A 19,821-nucleotide genomic window follows, 5' to 3' on the forward strand; every position below is an offset into this window, starting at 1 on the left:
ATTTTCTCTATTTCTGGCTGCTTTCGATGTCAGAGTACTATTCTCATGAGTTAACTTAATTAATGTTCCGTTTAATTAAATTCTCATTATAATCAAAGGCTCCCCGTATGTAACTCAGGCATGTTTAGTTAAGTTTTCGAAGAAGGAGAAAAATAGGACAAGGGTAAAAATACAGCAAACAGACGAATTGTTAACCTCTGATCGTACAAAACTTTATTTAGCAATAATTCTTATAAAATCCTCTACAGTACAAAATGATGACAGCGTAAAAACGACCCAAATAACTCACTTTGCACTCACATTTACTCTTTTTTAATATCAAAATGTCTGGAAAACAATAAATAACGGGGTCTTCTTATAAATAACAGTACAGCGGTCTTATTAAGACTGTGGCAGGCATATTCGCGCGCCGTCACAAACCTGAGTCACCAGGCTTCCTCTTCGCCAACCCAAACAGGCAGAGAAGAGGAAGGCCTGGTACTCGGGTTACGCTGGTTCGGAATAAGCATAGAAATGCAACTGACTTGAGATGTAATAAACGTTTTTTGAACTGCTCACTTTTCGGTGGACGAAATGATGAACAAATGAAGCCAGCATCATTTTCCTGTACCCAACAGTTACAAGCTAATGAACCCGCATACAACTTACGCCAGCCGGAAAACTCTGTCGGTGGCACACCCCGTTTTGAAACACACAGGGACACTTTGGAGCAACCTGGAAACCCGTTGGAAAGCGCCAGGACACCAACTATTTTATGTGATAAAATCAAACGTGTACACCCTATCCACCTATCACTTTGTCAACAGCCATGCAGATCATCCAGGAAAAAAAAGAAAGGATTCCCAATCTTTACCACAACACCCCTCTAAGGAACTTAAGTGGACGAAACATGTACCAAGTGTAAGGGCTCCTCGCCAGTGATAATCACCTCAGAATCAAAAAACGCCAACCAATAGAAAAACGAGATCTTATCCTTTGCCTTATTCCTCCTTTTTCTGTCTGTTCGTGAAATTCAATTTCTCAATATGAGTCAAAGTAAGTTACTTTAAAGATAAACCCTAACAGTTTGAAGAAAAGAAGAAATTACTCTAAAGTGTTTAGAAACGCCTTCGAAAATCCCTAATTTCAGACAAACGGAACGGGAAGATATTTAAAAATAACAGAAAAGAAATGACGTCTGTTTAAATAGAGGAAAATGTCGAAGTAGATCTCAAACAGCCGCGTCAAGATTTTTGAATCATTTTTCGAAACATATGGAACTACCTTCAACTTGAAGGAAGCTACAAAAATATTAATTCGGTGAGATAAAACACAACAGAGGAAATAAGAAAGCACGAAGGTACTTGGCTTAAACCGATTCCAAAAGACGAACTGGAAAAATTTAGGATAAAGTTTACAAGATACAAAAACTGTGACGCAGCTGCTTTTAACAGGAAAGAAACAAATCCTGAAAATTCAACCTCTGAAAACTTTTGACAAAAAAGATTCCTTAGGAAACAAAAGGAGTTTAACGTGACAAAGTCAAATCAACATATTCTTTAAATCGTTGCAAAGGAGACTCTTACGAATGGCGTTCAATCATTCTGATGTGGAGGACCAAGTTGAAGCTTTGCTACTGGGGTCCCAGATGCCGCCTCCAAGAGAACCCAAAGGATCAAAAGTTGGTGTTGAATCTTGGTTGGACTGTAGCTGCACTGAGTAGGAGGCGAAAGAAACCGCAGTTGAAGTAGGCAAGGACTCTGCAGTAGAAGCTGATCCAAGGTATCCACCGCTCCAGATGGAAGAGACGTCAGGCGGTGGAGTCCAAGTAACTTCCTGGGTGCTGAACGGTGACTCTGGTCCCACGACAGCTCCTTCGCCAGACCAGTTTGGCATATGACTAAATAACGCATCCACAGCGTCTGCTTCAGAGCTTAGAGGCTGCCCGGGAGACGAGGTTGGTGGCCTGTATACGGACCATCCATCACTGTCTTGAGGGGAGTTGCCTACATCCCATATCTCAGCCATGGTCTTATTACTGGACACTACGCCGCTGTTGGTATTGCTAGCATCTAGGAAGTTTACCCAGTTGTTGGACAGTCGGGAGCTCTTTCCAGGAAACTGGTCCTCTGAAGAACGAGAGCTAGAGCTGAAGAGACTGTCGCGGTTGTGGTAGCATTGCTCACTACTGTTCCAATAGGGACGATGTTCGGCAGGGAGGCCTCGATTGCGTGTGGCACTGTTATCGGACAGTCCAAAATCACCTAGGTCCAACGGACGAGCCTTCTCTTCTCCAACAGATGCTTGTTTCTTTAAACCTCTTCGGTTATATGACTGACTATCCAAAAGAGATGGCCTGTGTTGAGGCATGAAGTGCGAGGATGGTGCCATCCTGTCAGGTCTCTCTCCGACCGGGCCACGCGGAGTCAAATGTGAATCAACAGACGTGGACCAAGGGTTTCGCCTCAGACCGGACAAGCCAAGGTCTTCGCCAGATTTGCTAGACTTTCTGGAGCCTGCAAATTAGTTATAAGAGAAAGAAACAGTATGACCAGTTAAATAAGGTGAGGATGTTAACACTGGTAAATCAAAGTGAAGCTATTTACTTCAAATTTGGTCCCTGGAGGTTTTACTTCCTGTCATAGTAACCATCTAACCAAATTTTGCTGGGAACCCACGGAGTTGATAATATCAAAGATACTGAAATCTCACAATCGATCAAATCACCTTGTGGTAACACAATGAAGCTGATTCGCAGAATTCAAATAACTTTTTTGGTGAAGAAAAACTCTTCAAACTCGAGCTAGACAGTTAATCATACCTGTCGAAGACCACGGTGGACCGACACCAGCCTCCAAAGAAGCTGATTTGGTACTTTTGACACGTGACTTGTTTCCTTTCAACACTGAGGACTTCACTTGCTCCATACCGTTTGAACTATCACTGCTGACAATGCTGCTGTAGCTGCTGCTCCGGCTGCTTCCGCTCAACAGGGTTGGAGAGGTTGGAGGTGGAGAATCCGACAAACTTGATGATAGGGTAGACGTTTTGGTGTACGCCTTCCTCTTGTTTGGCTCCTGCTCGTCATAGTTATTCTCTTTAGAGGATGCCTGCATGTTCTTATTGAGTGCTGAAACGACTGCAGCGGCGATGGCGTGGGGAGATGTTGGACTGACAGGACTGCATGTATTACTCTGGATCTTACTGCTGTGTGCGTTGCACTGACTCTTCCCTTGAACCTCCAGGACCTTAGGTCGAGCAGTTCCAGTCGCTAGTTGTGTTTCTTTCTTGCACTTACTATTTGCATTTTCCGGAGTAACTTGGTTTTTACGTCCCTTCGCTCTGTCCCTTGAGGTGTCTTGGAATGATTCACCTGTATGGTTCGGCTGCTTGGAATTGTTTTGCTGTTGTTCTTTCAGTTGTGTGTCCGGCGGCAGATTACCATTCCGTGTTCTGTTGATGTCGTTTGAAGGCTGTTGTATTTTAACCTCAGGTACAGACTTGTCTGAAGAGCCATCACTGCAGCTATCATCTGACAACACACCTTCATCTTCCTTCCCTTTGGCTGCAGTATTTTCCTTCGCCTTTACCCTCTTTTCTTTTCCCTCTTTCTTGCTGACAGGTTTGGTTTTTCGTTTCTGCTTTCCTTTCGACTCCTTAGAGTCTCTTTTGGGCGCTGATTCGCATTTGTTAGGGATTACCACACTGATAATTTCATCATTGAAACCTTCAGGAATTGATTTACTCCTTGGTTCTGTTTTCCGATTTTCCTCGCATACTCTCTGTTCGGATTTCTTCGGTTCAACGACCTTCCGCGTTATATTTGCCACCGTTTCTGCCAAACCCTTTCCTCGATTATCCACAGTACCTTTAGGTTTATTGTCTTTTCCCACAGAACACGTTTTGATTTCTAGAGGAAGACTAGATGCCTTGATGGCACGAGTATCCGCGTTTTCTGTCGCATTCGGCTGGATTTTCACCGCTGCAACTTCAGTCCTCGTATTTCTATTTCTCATTCCGTTATTCTCTTGCCGTGACGTACTGGCTGTAACAGTTTTGATATTGTTATTAGTTGGTAAAGTATTCGCCAAGCTGGTTGTCACGCTGTCACAGCTAGATGGCCTCTCACTTGACACAGGTGTTGTTTCTCTGCTTTCTCGCTGCTGATCGCGTCTGGTCCTCTTTTGACTCACTGATTGTTCCTCTCTGGCTGGAATTCTGCGGACACAAGGCGAGTTATAAGATTTTATCGTAATAAGGTATTTGATATTTTTTAGGGATTTGTCATTTTTTCGATCGTATTTTAACGAAATCTTAACTTTGTAGAACATACCTGTCCGCGAGTACCGAAAAGATAAAGACAACTCACAAAAATCGTCACGTTTTCCGATCGCCTTTTGATAATCGACAAAATAGATGGTCAAACATCGCATATCTTGGAAATCTCCAATTCTTGTTCATTTTAGGTAGTGCAAAACAACCTCTTTCCACATGTATGTCAGAATCAAATTTGTAATCTCATTACCCGTATATTTTCATGTCTATTTAAATTGTAATGAGAGTCCAATTCTGTGAGTAAAGATCAGAGAAGGCTCTCATTAACATTACAAAGATGACCTTAACTCACTTGTTCTTCTTAACTCCAGCTATGGCATTCAAATCAAATATCGGCCCTCGCTCTTCTTGTTTCATCTGCAGTAGTTGCATTTCAGGATGCGAGAGGAACACGAGCCTGCGCGCCTCAGCGTAAGCGGCAATCATGACAGCTAAGAAGACCACACCCATGAGGACAACGGCCACGATTTGGACCACAGGTTCCCAGGAATTGCGGCCCAAAGCCGAAGAACACAGAGGAAGGAGGTGGGTTGGAATTGTCGCAACCAGAGTGAATTCCATTACTGGACCGACGGTGGTTTTCACTTCTAATTTCCGAGTTACTCTTGACATTGAAAAATCTGGCGTAAACCTGAAAAACAAAATTGCTCTTTCTTGAATAGAGATCTCCTTTTTATAACTATTTCAAATGGATGTAGCTGAAACACGAAACAGATAGGGGGAAATGGCTCCGCTGGATCAGCAATCTAAGTTGCTTTTTTCTCGTCTACAATATTTTTTACTAACTTCATAACATGACTGCCTTCTTGTGTTCACTACCGAAATATGCAGTACAAAGAGACTTAATCAGTCTTATGTAAGGCAGTATAACCAGGTTTCTATTATCTTTGGTAAACAAGTTTTATCGTGTACCTGACAGTTTGCTTTCTGTCAAAAACTTGCGAAATTTCGCGTCCAAAAAAAATGATCATTGCTTACGTGATTTCAATCTTGCGTGATGTGTTTGGTTTGAGGATGAATGACTTGCAGTTCATGATTTTAAAACCGTATCCTTCACACTCGTAGCCATTGATACTGAGTGAACTGATGAACATGGAGAGCTGACCAGGATTTGTTGCTGTAACTGTCTTCATTACTGATAAGGGCTGCAGGGATCGGGTTCGAGGAGCAGCTTCTGATATAAAAAACAGATTTATTTCATACACTTTCAATCAGATTCCTTGGCAGCGAACAAAGAACCAAAGTTTCCTCGCGAAATCTTAACAATATTTGTGCGGCTCTTTGCTCAAAAACCTGCTTGTTCTGTTTCGTTCCTCGTTTTTTTGTGTCGGTTTCAAAGTTTCTATATCAAAATTCTCAAATTTTAATACGGAAAGCTACCGAAGGTCTTAGACCCCGACTCACGCTTATCGCGCTTTCTTAAAGGAAATACAAGAGACTGCCTTGCAGGCAAAACTGCCTGTAGACGTGTTAACAGTACAAAGTGACTTACTGTGACAATCTGTCAACTGACTCGGCTTAATTTCAAACAACAGAGTACTTTGGGACCCAGGCCTCTTGCCATTCAAAGTGAACTCTCCTCGGGCTCCTTGACCTTGAACCACTATTCCATCCAAAACTGTCAGATTGTTCCTAGAAACATCCGTAAATAAATAAGTAACAAACATAGATAAACAATAAATCATAAATTCAAAAAATGGATAAAATGACCTCTAGTATACGACAATAATTTTGTTCAGCGTAAGTAGAGGATCAAAGTGGTCCCCTCGACTACCTCTGGTTTATGCAAGTAATAAAAGAAGCAAGTCATTATTCAATGAAGATGGTTGTCAAGTGCGACCTGTCTTACAACGGGCGAAATATATAAGAGTGATATATTAATAAGGTGGCTTCTCGTTCACTATTTCAAGATCGAATTAGAATTTGAAAAGCTGTTTCTCGTGGACGGAAAAAAAGGCCGCAAACCCACAGAAAAAAAAAACCGTCGAGGAATAGGCGAAAATCAATCAATTACAAACTCGACCCCAATGCGACACCAAATTTACAAACAGAAACCAGGAAACAGCGATGGAGGTGAGTTATCACACCACAATGCCATCTCTACTTCCCGAAGAAGAATCTTTTTGCATCTTTCGCTACAATAATTTGAAATATGTTTCAATTTAAATAAATCGCTAATGAAGCTGGGTCTTACGTCTCAGCAATTAAAGAAAAAGGGTGGTGTCTACCTGATGAGGACCACAGATGTTTTGAGTCGTTCATCTTTGGGTTGAAACAGCACTGGAATCCTGACGACCGCGCGGGGCTTGAGAATAGTCAACAACGTACCGGACGCGTGAGCTATTTCACTTCCCAGAGTTGACAAGTAGTCCTAAAAAAAAGGCCGTAAATTTTAACTCGTCTTCTAGTAAAGGTGATAGTCTAGTTTCAGCCATGACAGAGTTAAAGTTTCGAAAAAGCTGATTCATTCCTTACAAATGGCCTCTACGTGTTAAATGACAGAGACAGAAAGCGGTATACCTCATGTGAGGGCACAGAGAAGGTCGTTTCATCTGGATCAAATCCATATGTTTCTGTATCAAACCTATGAATAAACAAGGAAAAAAAAAACGATGTGATTGCAGTTGCGTAAATCACAGTCTACCGCTTATTGCTAGCACTGAATGAATTTCAGTAACACCACAGCTATACCAACAAATCAGTTTTCGCCTAACGGCCAATAATACGTACGATGACGTACGTTGGTAGAAATGTCGCCACTGTCACCGAGAAGACTCCTTTTCGATAATATCCTCACCCGGACTATCAGACTTACTTATAAATTGTTGAAACGATTCCAGAGATGCCCGCGCTCTGATTGGTGGGAGATTACAACATATCTTGGTGCAACCACCCTGGAGGTTCCCCAGCGCATGGTGCTAACTAAACTGAAGCGCTAATTTTCAACTTAACGCCTTCCGTTTTCGTGTCATCGCTCAAGAGAAATATAGGGAAAAATCCGTTGGCAATAACCCCTGTAATCTCTTTAAAATAATTTTTCTCCACAACCTCAGCGAATATCGAGACATAATAATTGGTCTCAACGACCAATCGAAACAAAGATCAATTTGTTACGTTATGGAGAAACTAAAAGTACTCACAAAGAAAACCGGCGCGGGGACATGTGTGTGACCAACACGACCTTTTACCTTCCCATGTAATTGGTTTGGAGGGATGTTGCAAATTATCGTTTCAACCAATCAGAGAGCATCGTGACGAGAAACCAATGCAAACATAAATAACTTTCGACACTTCTTCATTTAAAAAAAAATGGCAAAAAAGATCTATAATATTGTATCATTTTGTCATTTACCTATCAGTTAAAATATCCCATACACCTTGCGGATAAAGCGAAAAAGGCACAATCTGTGCCAAGACAGGAACATCTGCTGGATTCTCCAGCGTGAAGAATTTGACTGAGACGTTACCAAGATGTGTTAGAGGAAACTTGACTGGTTTGTCTGATGAAAACGACGGCCATGAAAGACTGGCTTGTGCTGGGATTTGGAATCCCTTAACAACATCTGTATCTATTATGAATGATAAATTTAATCTGCAAAAACAAAGGCAAGAGAGCAAGATATAATATTAGAAATTGTGCTCTAGTCTGTTACCGCGAGCAAAGGGTCTCTAAGAAGAAAAAATCTAAAAAAAAATTCAAACCCAAAACACGGAAACACAAAGATATACATAAACAAAAAAGAATGTAACACCGTAAGCCAAAAGTAGAGAGACTTGCCTAGTCTTTCCTGACCGTTCTAACGAAGAGAACAACTTTTGGTTCCTCTCTATGAGCTGACTGTCAATTTCCCCAACGTTGGAGGGTAACGAAAAACTCGATAACCACTGTTCACCTGCATAACAAACAACACCTTTCAGACTCTACTAAAAGCAATATAAGGATTCATTTTACTGATCCTAACTTACGACTGATAGCGCTAGTTGGGAGATTCTAAAAGTTTCATTTTTACCACATCTTGAGACAAAGCGCCATGCTCTTTACTTCTTTGTCGCATTTCCCAGAGAAAAAAATGCTTTTTTAATCAAGGAAATTAAACCTTGGAGGCAAAGAAAAGTCATTTTATGTCTTACTTGAGTGTATTCCAGTGTGGCAGAGGTTTTTACAGCCTTTTGAAGGATCATAATATAACTGTCCAACCTGAGAAAAAGTGGGAAATTTTCACTAAGGCAACTAACGACAAAACCAACACAAATCTACCAAATGCACATCCTCAACTTTTTAAATAGCTGCTGTCTTCATTGAAAATTTGTGCCTCTATAGATTTCTGTGCCTTTGATATAATTAGTTATATTATCTTATACAGAAAATATACTAACCTCAACTCTCTCATTGGGAAGTAATTGAACCTCAGAAGTCACAGGCTTGAATGAAAATTGATCACTAAAAAGATGAGGCTTCACAGATTCTAGCTTCAAGGTATTGGAAAATGAACTAAGCAGAGTGAGAGTGTAATTTACAATTTGACCCTGAAAAACAAGAATATGCCATAGGTTTAGAACTCAGAAAAACAGAAACCCGAAACCTTGAAAGTAAACAGGATTGAAATGTTTTGGCTCATCTATGCTCCATGATTGACCTATCAACTTGTGCCATGGCTCAAAGACCCAGAGAAAAAACAAACAAACAAAAAATCAGCAACCATGGTTTGTCCATTTGCAGTTCCTTTAGCATGTTTTTATTTTGATTTCTGCAATTCCTTGTGGCATTTTTCTTCTGATTTACAGTAGTAATTTAATTGGTTTTGGTGTCACCATGCTCAATCAAAATTAACTGTATTTTGCACTTAGAATCTTGTTGCTGACAAGTGGCAAGCTAGCTAATTACCAATCACTGATAAAAATCGCCACTATCTAAAACTGCTTTAATTTCTGTTTTGATGCACAACAAAAAGCTTGTTACTCACTGGAAAACCAGGCTGAAAAATTACAGATGCTGGAGCAGAAACTATTTTTCCATCCATTGACTTTAAGTGAAGAGGAATATGTAATGTCTGTAAAGTTGAAAACAGGGTGTCATTTCTTACTCAACATTCTAAGAAAGGCAGTGTAATCTCAATTTAAAAAATTACATTCAAGGGGGTTGACAAGTGATCCTCTCACCTCATAATCTGTTTCCATTTCTATTTCTCCAATATACTGTCCCTCTCTCTTGGGTACAGCAGCCTCTACACTAAAATATGCCACAAAGCCAGGTTTAATGTGCACCTGAAATCAAGAAAAAGTGAAAGTAATAAAACCATGAATATCACTTTTGAAATCCTTATGCAGTTAGCCATGGTGACAAAAAAAGACATTCTTCTCTTTTTACCTTGCCATCCTCTGCCTCTCCATTGGCAGGCTGATCCATTGCATTTGATAAGCTTTGATTCCCTTTAAATAACTTGCTGTCATTACTAGATTTGATCGCTAATAGTTTTAATCTTGCAAACTGGATATTACATTCTATTCTGTAAATAGTGACCTGAGGAAAATACAAACAAATCTGAATTACCCTTACAATGTAGATATTTCCCAGTGGTTTTAACCCTTTAACTCTCACAAGTGACTAACATCAAATTTCTCCTAACAAAATCACCCTTGAATCAAACATTAAGGTCATGAGAATAACAGAGATGATCACCAACTAAAGAAGCTCTTGATTGTTGAACAAATTTTCCTTGTCAGAACCCTAGGAAATGTCTTGGGAGTAGTATGGAGAATATTCATACTGACATTAAGGAGTAGAGGGTTAACCACAGATTTCTTATGCTGAATGACACAATAATAGCCTGGGTTGGAGAGAGGCCATATGAGGGACACAGTGTTGAACCTTGGAACAGTCACATTTAAGATGTTATTGGTAGAAGATCAGTTCTAAGTCCTGTTATACCTCTATTGGATTATTGTTGATGATTTTGAGGAGTTTTGTTCTATTCTCCCCAGTTCCTACAGTGCCATAATCAACTACATCTTCCTCCAAGCCATCTACACCATACTGCAACAGAAAGACCAAGCAAATGTCAAAACTTCAGGAAAACTAGAATGCTTATGTTCTTGGTGATCTGTAATCTCTTTTGTAATGACAGGGACAAATCACATGATTGCCTCTAATGAACCGGCTATCCAGCTTTCAGTGAACCAGACTATCTGCTTATCTCTCCGTTCTGGATTGTCTGTTGGCCTGCCTGCTTGCCTGTCTAAATGACTATCCATCTTTATATTGGTCTTTCTCTCCTCTACATCCATTTGTCTATCAGTCTTTCTGTCTGTCAGTCAGTTGGTCAGTCAGTCAGTCAGTTGGTCAGTCAGTCAGTTGGTCAGTCAGTCAGTCAGTATGCCAGTTAGTCTGTTGCTCAGTATGTCAATCTTTCAGTCAGTTAGTCAGTCTGACAGTTAGTCTGTCTGTCAGTCCATCAGTCATTCAGTCAGTCACTGATTTTACACCTGTCTAATTATCTATCTGTCCATATATATAAGCAAGGATTAGATTAACACAAATTCCTTTCAAATCAATAAATTCAGTTTTTAATCTAAATGTACATATTACTGGTATTGCAGCTAGTGGTGATTTCTATATGAAACCCAAGGAAAAGTATTTATTTGTAAGAAACTAACCACAAACTCTACTGACCTTGAGCTTGCCATCATAACAGTGAATGGGTACAGTAAAAATAGAAGCATTTGTGTACACTCTAAGAATAGTAGAAAAAGCCATATCTGAGCCATTGGCAAGGAACCGGACATAGAATGGTGTCACTGTGCTTTGTGGTGGTATCATGGCTGGCTTGGTAAAATTTACAATCTGTATGAAAAAATATATGTTTATACGTTAAACAAATTATTTCTGTCGATTTTGTATATTTCTTTGTAAAGGCAAAAGGATACTTAAACTTACAGAAAATATATTTTCCATCTCAGCAGGAAAGGCTGCATCATAAATAACCATTGTAAAACTAAATGTGTTTGTGATTGGGAGTTCCCTTGAAACTGGATCAAAAGGAGGTTTCCCTACAAAGAATCTTGTCTTGCTAACAGAATATGCTATGGTCCTGAAATTTAACATAGAGAGCAATAAAAGCACATTAAAATATGTTTTAGTATGAAAGGCAAAGTTTCTGGGAGGCCACCATTGCATGAAGGCAAGGTAGACAACTAAAACATATATGAAATATTTCTATTTTTAAAGGCATCAATTATGAAAGGTTTAGGACTCAAATCAGTTGGAACACCTCAAAATTTCATTGTTCAGCCCTCCATTAGTCAATTTTTCTAAACTACATTTTTCTGTAAACCTAAAGCAACAAAACATGCTTCACTGATTTAACAATTGAAGATATAACAAATAATTTTCAATTCAACCTGGAAACATTTAGTTGCAGATAACACCTAGCTAGCACCTAACACTTTAGCTGATAGGGTTCTATAAATTTCATCACCTCTTAAGTCTTAAAATCCCATATAGGCAGGTAAGAGTTCACTGCTATATTTCAACATAACTTTTTCAACTTACCCTTGAAGTATATTAACTTGATAAGGGATCTCTAATCTAGGAGAGATTTTGCTGTTTGTTTTTATAATAACCTTTCCGGTTGTTTGTCTACTCCTTTTAACATGGAAAGCTGTTATAAGAAAATAAAATAATGTTAAAAATGAATTTGCATTGCCTGCTGCATTAAGACCTTTATTTGTAAGTATTTAGGATAGCTCGCAGCTTATTTTAAATTCAGCTAGTTGTATAAACTTTCCAAAATAACTTATCCTTTACAAGCAATAACAATATACTCATGATAATCAATGAAGCATGCACTCAATGACTAATTTTAAATTGTTGCTATCTTACCAGAATAAGTTGCAGTTGCGACTTTGATGTATTTTGATCCTGGCTTCAAGAGTATGGGCTAAGTATCAAAAAAACGACTCTATAAACCAACAATCTCCTTACTACATTAGAGTTACAGCATAGTCTACATAAACTGATCATGAGGAAAATAATTCAGGATAAAAGTGTTGGTGCTTGACTCAATTTACTGCTCATTAATATCTAAGGCTCAGAAGATATCTTTTGCTTTACTGAGGCCAGTTTACATCATTAACCCAGTTAATAAACCAAATTATTAACAAATATTGTTAACTTTTTGCTTAGGACTTTTTGACAAAAGGTCATGACCGGTTAGTACTTACAGTGAAATTTATGGACAGTGCACTGTTTGTTGGTTCTACAGATATTGCCTGAAAAAAGGATAAAAATTATTAAGACAAAGAATATGGCAAGGACTAAAGTATTTGAATTTGCTTGGTTAAACAAATGATAGTAAAAGCTGCTTTAATACCGATATATGAACTTGCTTGTGACCAGCATTTAAAAGATACAATCCAATACTTTTAGGCTCATCTGTGAAAAAAAATAGAAAAATCACTTCATGTCACCACTTATGAAGAAATACTATCTCACTGATCTTACTGAACAACCTTTCAGTCCCCCCAACACTTAATTGTTCTAAAAAAAAATCAGTTTTTGAGAGATTTTGTTTGAGCTACATGCGAGTAAATTTTTTCCAGTCTATTTTCTTTCTTTTAACAGTTACAAATATAATAGTAAAAAATGCATTCACCAAGTATCAAACACTGACTTACCCATTGTTCTAAGAGTTCCAAAGTCTAACATGTCAGTGGAGGAGAACAAGCCAGGAGCTGTAGGGGAAAACATTGTCTGTAAGTACTAACTTCTGTCCAAGGCAGGGGTTGTAAATTCTCCTTACTATACAAACACAGTTTAAAGCAGATGGGCGATGAGAAGAGAATGAATATCAGCTGGGGATGCTTGATAAAACACCAAATTTTCAGAGTTGAAATAATGAGTAATGTTTATCAGACAACACAAAATGTCAATTAGATCCAGAGAGTGAAAGAGTTAAAAGTGAAAGCTACCATTTGGTAACTATATATATACATAAGTTAAAGAATTAAAGAGGAAGCATTGATTCTCTGCGACTCTGAGTTTTGTGCCTAAGCACTCGTCAGACAGAACTTTCTGTCTGACAAGCGCTTAGGCATGAAACTTAGAGTCACAGAGAATCAATGCGTCCTCTTTAATTCTTTAACTAATGTATACTTAGCTCTGCTACCACAGCATTGAGCACTTTATGCCAAGGTAGACTCTACCCCCACATTCATCTATATATATATATATATATGTATATAAAAGAACCCAAGATTCTCATCAAAAAGAGCTCAGAGCTAAGTATACATAAGTTAAAGAATTAAAGAGGAAGTATTGATTCTCTGCGACTCTGAGTTTTGTGCCTAAGCACTCATCAGACAGAACTTTCTGTCTGACAAGCGCTTAGGCATGAAACTTAGAGTCACAGAGAATCAATGCGTCCTCTTAATTCTTTAACTTATGCATACTTAGCTCTGCTACCACAGCATTGAGCACTTTATGCCAAGGTAGACTTTACCCCCACATTCATCTATATATATATAAAAGAACCCAAGATTCTCATCAATATTTTAAGAAGACATAGATAATGTTGTACCTGATGTAACTTCTACTTCTACAGGTAAAATTAGAAGCTCCTGAATAGGTGCTGGTTGACTTGCTTTAATACGAATAAATGCTGTGTGATTTGAAGCTACTCTTCCAACAAAGCTAACTCGCATAAGTGCTTTAGTTTCGTAGGGTGGAATTTCCTATAGGAAGACACATGATCACAATGTTCTTTAGGAAAATGTACTCAATACTGTCAGATGGACTCATCTTAATTATATGAAAAGAAAACCAACATTTTATAAAATCCCAGCAGAAGTGAAGCAGGTTATCACACATACCCAGTGTTTTTGTGGTGCTTCCTCCAAACCAGAAGGAAGTTCTAAATGCAAATCACCACCACTAGAGTACATCTCTATTACCTATGACAAACAAGACAATAGAAGAGGATAAAGTAATAAAAAAATGAATAAATAAAGACTAATTTTTGAATATAACTAACAAGAAGTTTTGTCCATTGGTCACATATCAGGCTCCTGACTTAAAAACCCAAAACCCAAACCCATTTACAAGCAAACAAGGATATACCTAGGGCAGATTTTTAATAAATTTCTCATTTTCCACACAGTGACCAAAAAAAATCTAGTCACCTCCAAAATAAGGAAGTTCCCCATAAAAAAAGGAGACCTTATAAAATAATTTTCCTAATTTTTGTACATTTCATTCCTGATGTACTCAAATTTTAAGGAAGTATACACCTGTTTATAAAATAACTGAGAAACTGCTAGCACCCTAACCCTTTTACTCCCATGAGTGACCAAGACAGAATTTCTCTTTACAATATCAATACAATATCAAGTAGACAAGTGACGAGAATAAAGAAAAATATGAATAAGGGAATTATTAGTTGATCCAATACCAAATTCTCCAAACTAACTTCAGAAGAACCATATAACAGACAGTAAGGAGAACTACTCATGAGATCTTGGGAGTTAAAAGGTTAATTGATCAAAAACTTATCATTTATTCCACTGGTAAACCCATAGAAAATTGAAGTTGTTTGTTAAAGCAATAGCTGTACTAACCCACATGGGATGTTGGGAGAACACAGGAAAAGTTGTAAATCATAGGCTGTAGGCAAGTGATTTACAAACTTTTCCAGTGTGTTCATTGTTGCTCAAACTAACTTCATTAAACATAAAACTGCCAGACTCTACATGTAGTTACCTGTAAAGGTGAGTCATATGGATTATGCATATTAATAATTGTAGAAAAACTATAATTTAATGGAACTCTTGCTCCTAGGAAAGGACGCAATCTGTATGGATTTGGAAGTCCCACACCAAATACCTGAAATAATAGTAAATGAGCACATTACAAAAAATATATGCATATACTTATTTATTAAACCAAACTTCCATTGTAATCAATGTTTTCAAAGGATTTCAATGTAATGAGGATTACAGCAAGACTTGAGAGACCCACTTAATGCTCATCCCAGACAGATGTTTGTTGTTATGGAAATAAATCATGATTATTGCTCAGAACACCACCCAACTTGGCTCTTAGATATGAAGGATTTTCTTCCCCAAGCAGTAACATTGAACCTAAGTTCTTTGATGAATAGAGGCCAGGCTTTTCAAGGATCTTAGTAAAAATCCCTTGAAAAGCTACCAGTAGGGACCTTCCATAACTTTTGAGACTGTCATAACTATGGTTACTTATAAAGGATTACTGATGTGAATAACCAATATATAGGGTATAATACCTGATAAGGATAAACTCCTTTGGAGGTGTGAATAAATAAAGTGTTTTCTACATTTCCAACTAGTCTTGCTAGAAACACTATTTCAAATGTGGTATTTCCTAAAGGGTAAACTACCTGAAGGGAAAATAAAAAACAACAGCATTGTTTAAAACAAACTTTGAGAAATTTATGAGCAAGTTTTTGCAATAATGCAATAACTATGGTGTCTAGATTTAGTAATAACTTACTTTTGATTGAAAAAAGGAAGCATGAAAATGTGAAGTGCTACCAGATATAGATTGCAGTTGAAGATTCTGCTCTGTGTGCGGGTTTATAACAGATACTGTTCGTATACTTGGCATACCCACTGATCTGAAATGACAGATTACATAAACGAGTTAAGGCCTCTCCAGAAACCAAACAAGCCTTAATTACACTATATTGGGTGTAAATAGGAGATTGCAAGCTATCATCATGATGACTAGTTTCTTCTCTCACACCTGTGAGACAAACATACCAAAGTAGGATTTCATCTTTTAGACTGCAGACTCTAAAATCTCCAAATTTCAGTTAAAAAAACAGCAACCATAAATTTAAATGCTGTGCTCATAGAAGATACAACGGGGTGCCTAAGGGCTCTTGACCCAGATATCTCACCAAGCTTTCATAAAAGTACCAATACATATATATGTATGTATGTGTATAATTTAATTCACCACTAAAACCAAAAATCAGTTGTCTTCAGTACTAAGATTCTGCTTAGGCACAACCCCATTGTTTTGTATGATTCTGACTCATCATGCCAAACAAGTCTTTCAGACAGTTTTGTGAACAACTTCATTGATACATTGTAGAAGCCTTAAGTAACTTTAGAAAGTAAAATATTAAAGCACAAATTTCATCATGGCATAGTTTTCTTCAATACTGGTTGTCAACTCTACAATAATTATTGGTACACTCAACAGAAAAGAGCAATATACAGATAACACTCTTGACTCAGGAAAAAAAAAAAAAAGAGGTGTAATTCCTTTAACATAGTTCTTGCCACATGTTTGTTAGCCCGTTACTTGGTGAAGTTACAATTGAAAAAAAAAATATATATCTTAGATATTGCTGATGCAACTAAATTAAATTCATTAAATATTCAAAGAGAACCAACTTTTCTTCAATACAAATAATAATAAACACATTCAGACCAGATCATACTATTTAAATGCCCAAAGACCAGGAGCAAATGACATAGATAAGACATTGACATTCATAGAATTGATTTTTCATACACTTTCAGACCAAGAAAATTTGAGATTGCACTAAGATTCAAAGTTCAAAGTTTCAGTAACGAGATGGGCATTCTCGCTGCATATTATTTACGTACAGTGGAATTTAAATAGGTGTGAGCTGTCAAATCTATCACATGCCAAGTGTGTGACATATAGTTATACAGTTTCATTTTCACAACGTTTATTCAAAAAATACTATTGGAAATTTAAAATAATTGTTAACAGAAGAACTTACTGTTCATAAAAATCTAAGTATGATGGCTCGAAGCGAATATGCCTAATATTGGGCTGTTCTCTGAAATAAAGAATCAAGCAACACAACAGATTAATATATGAAATATTCAGTCATAACAATAAGTGAACATATTTACCATTTTATTGCCAACGGAGGGATTCCTACAGCTCAAATTAACACTGAGAGGTTGTGGGAATACATATCTTAAAGTTAATGGTTCTACCAGCTTTTAGACAATTACAGAGATTTTTCACAAACTTCCGTGCATTGTTGGCGAACTTGCGATATATCAAGATTTGACCTCAAAGTACTACAAGGGTTTCTGCCCTATTTATGTTCATGCTGTTCGATTTAAAGTCATCCCGAATCGCCTAGATGTATTCCTGAGTATTTTACATCGGTAGAAATAATCGAGCAAATTCACAGTGAGAAATAACTCTAAGAACAACGGTACAAGATAGCGGAACAGTATGACAGATACAATACCAAATACTGAACCATCACCCAGTTCATACGGAAACAAAGGCGTTTTAAAACTCATTTTTTGGGGAGATCATGCTCGAATAATGTCTAAATAACCCCGATGCAAACTCTAAGAAAATGGATCACTGTTTAAACAAATTATCGAGAATGAGTACAGAATTATACCCCAGTGTATGAACGGTAATGGCAGTGATAATATACTGTCACGTCGATTAAATAACCTGCCAAACCAACAACACGAATCAAGAGCCTTACTTGCACAAGCACATTATAGCGATGGAATGAACGAACGCAGTCCTAATAAACCCAGTAAACATCTTCGCTGCTTAGTTAAACACCAAAACAATAGGCAAACTGATCCTAAAATAACTGGAGGAGGCCTCGTGTTACGTGGGCGACTGAGATACTTTTAACAGTACCTGGGGGTGTTGGTTCTACGATCTTTCCACCCTTATCGCGACAAAAAAAATCGAGATGAACACGTGTTCTAAACTGCAGATCATGTCTTAGTGAATATTCCTACCTTCTGTGGTGGTGTGAGCCATCACCCTGCGAAGAGCACAAAAAAAAAATTACTGGTTATACACCAAGTGCAAACCACGACTGAAATTTGACAGACCTCAAACATGAGTGCACCATCATCACCATAATCAAGTTCAAGCTAAGTTCATCCTCAGTAAAGCAGTGAAAACTCGATGCAAACGGTTCGCTGTAAATTATCTCGGTTTCTGTTTTAGTGAGCAACTTTTTGGTGGGACTTACGTTAGAATGATAAGACCATCTTTCGGAGTTTCTAGTAGTTCTTAGCATTAAACATCGTCAGCTTATCACACCTTTCACTTTTTGACAGCGAACGCTTACCTGTACGTGGCTCCCAGAGAACCGCATATCGCCCATATCTCCTTGGTATATACCTAAAAATATTCCAGGTAGACGTATTTGACTTACAAACCACGAACTCCAATCATAATTTGGCCATAAACTTGTAAAACTCTACCGTTGTCACGATAGAGCGACGAGAACAAACGAATCCTACCAAACGTCAACACAGCCTCTATTCCTTTACTTTACGCCACTTACCAGGTCTAGACATTGGATTGCACTGCATCATACATATCCTATGTGTAACGAGAAAGACTAGGCATATGTAAGCAAATAAAATGACTCCGAGTGCGGCCGCCATGGCTGCGGTTCGAAGTCCTAACTTTACCGTGGAATTCTCATACACAAACCAAACTTGCGCAAATTGGCCTCATGGGATCTGAGTACAGGTGCTTGTTGAGTCACGTGACAAGTGAGAAATACATTAGCATAAAAAATTAATGACATTTCACAAGTACGTGGAAAGTTCTCATTGAAGATTTTGGATCCCCTATGGTTTTATCACTTCTTAGCTTAGTTCTCCATGTCAGAGAGAAGTAATACGCAAGGAATACTAAGCGTTAAGTAACCCGTACGCAGGATGTGCTGTCGATGAAAGGAATTAGGAAACACGCAATTCACAGCCATCACGGAAGCTTTGCACGTAATGTTTACAAAGTCAAAAGAGCTGGGGCCCTGACAAGTTTGTTTTTTCTATCAAAGAGATGCTTATTCTAGCTTTGGTTCTCCAGCTGTCATTGGTTGCAAAGTAAATTAAAAGATCTTGAAGGCAAATAAAATAAATATAAACAAAGTTAATGACATGCCAGCTGCCTTCCTGTGTCGATGAAACAAGATGATCTGTTGAAAATAACAAAAGACAATAATTTATCTTTCATAAGTCACGAGCAAAAATAAAAGACATGTCACTGTCACATGGTGACGTTTCCACGACAGTCCATTAAGACAAGAGTTTTTGAAAATAAATATGTTGCGAAACGGAAATGAATGGTGAACAATAAAAGCATTGATGTCATCGCATTGTTCGTGACGAAAGTTAACCTTATAATTTCTAATAAACTTTCAAAAATTGATTGAAATTTTAAATTTTCAAGTGGTTCGATTAAATGATGGTTTATATAAGAAAAAAGAAAGGACTGAGACTATTGAATTTCCAAAGTAAAAGAAATTTCATGAACTGATATATTTGGTATGATGTTTAAATCTGGTATTCAGCGAACATTAACGAAACAGACATTTCGAGGAGCCCTAATAGAAGTTTATTTGAGTAAATATTCCAATTTGTCAACAGAATTTAGTACAAATAACACAACTAATAAATATTTAAATAACCTAAAACTGATCTTTTTTAAAT

At 37.8% G+C, this 19,821-nt stretch overlaps 1 protein-coding gene across 2 annotated transcripts; it reads right to left on the minus strand.

Moving 5' to 3' along the window:
* Positions 1–187: 187 nt before the first annotated feature.
* On the minus strand, positions 188–18,977 carry LOC131794878 (transmembrane protein 131). 2 transcript variants are annotated; one of them, XM_059112447.2, is made up of 31 exons: positions 18,666–18,977; positions 18,447–18,499; positions 18,109–18,134; positions 17,103–17,162; positions 15,836–15,959; positions 15,609–15,722; positions 15,068–15,190; positions 14,182–14,262; positions 13,890–14,043; positions 12,988–13,044; positions 12,684–12,745; positions 12,535–12,582; positions 12,194–12,251; positions 11,864–11,972; positions 11,249–11,402; positions 10,985–11,155; positions 10,244–10,348; positions 9,683–9,835; positions 9,475–9,579; positions 9,279–9,365; positions 8,692–8,841; positions 8,446–8,512; positions 8,093–8,207; positions 7,667–7,906; positions 6,835–6,898; positions 6,543–6,685; positions 5,807–5,946; positions 5,293–5,488; positions 4,607–4,945; positions 2,801–4,197; positions 188–2,495 (listed from the first exon to the last, which is right to left on the minus strand). In XM_059112447.2, exons 1-31 carry the CDS (start codon positions 18,766–18,768, stop codon positions 1,579–1,581), a joined length of 5,715 nt encoding a protein of 1,904 aa, XP_058968430.2. In that variant the 5' UTR covers positions 18,769–18,977; the 3' UTR covers positions 188–1,578. The 2 variants fall into 2 exon arrangements, with proteins under 2 accessions (XP_058968430.2, XP_066017719.1); XM_066161622.1 differs by lacking the exons at positions 18,109–18,134; positions 18,447–18,499; positions 18,666–18,977 and adding an exon at positions 17,841–18,028.
* Positions 18,978–19,821: the final 844 nt, after the last annotated feature.

The sequence above is a fragment of the Pocillopora verrucosa genome, chromosome 14, assembly GCF_036669915.1.
Source record: "Pocillopora verrucosa isolate sample1 chromosome 14, ASM3666991v2, whole genome shotgun sequence".
Classification (NCBI taxonomy): Eukaryota; Metazoa; Cnidaria; class Anthozoa; order Scleractinia; family Pocilloporidae; genus Pocillopora; species Pocillopora verrucosa.

What these genes read in the sequence shown, in the direction of transcription:
- LOC131794878 (XM_059112447.2), bottom strand. Translation starts at nt 18,768, where the DNA reads ATGGCGGCCGCACTCGGAGTCATTTTATTTGCTTACATATGCCTAGTC. An exon ending in ACAAGCAAGTTCATATATCG is followed by an intron (nt 12,583 to 12,683) that starts GTATTAAAGCAG and finishes TCCTTTTTTCAG; the next exon opens with GCAATATCTGTAGAACCAAC. An exon ending in TCTCTGTGCCCTCACATGAG is followed by an intron (nt 6,686 to 6,834) that starts GTATACCGCTTT and finishes CCTTTTTTTTAG; the next exon opens with GACTACTTGTCAACTCTGGG.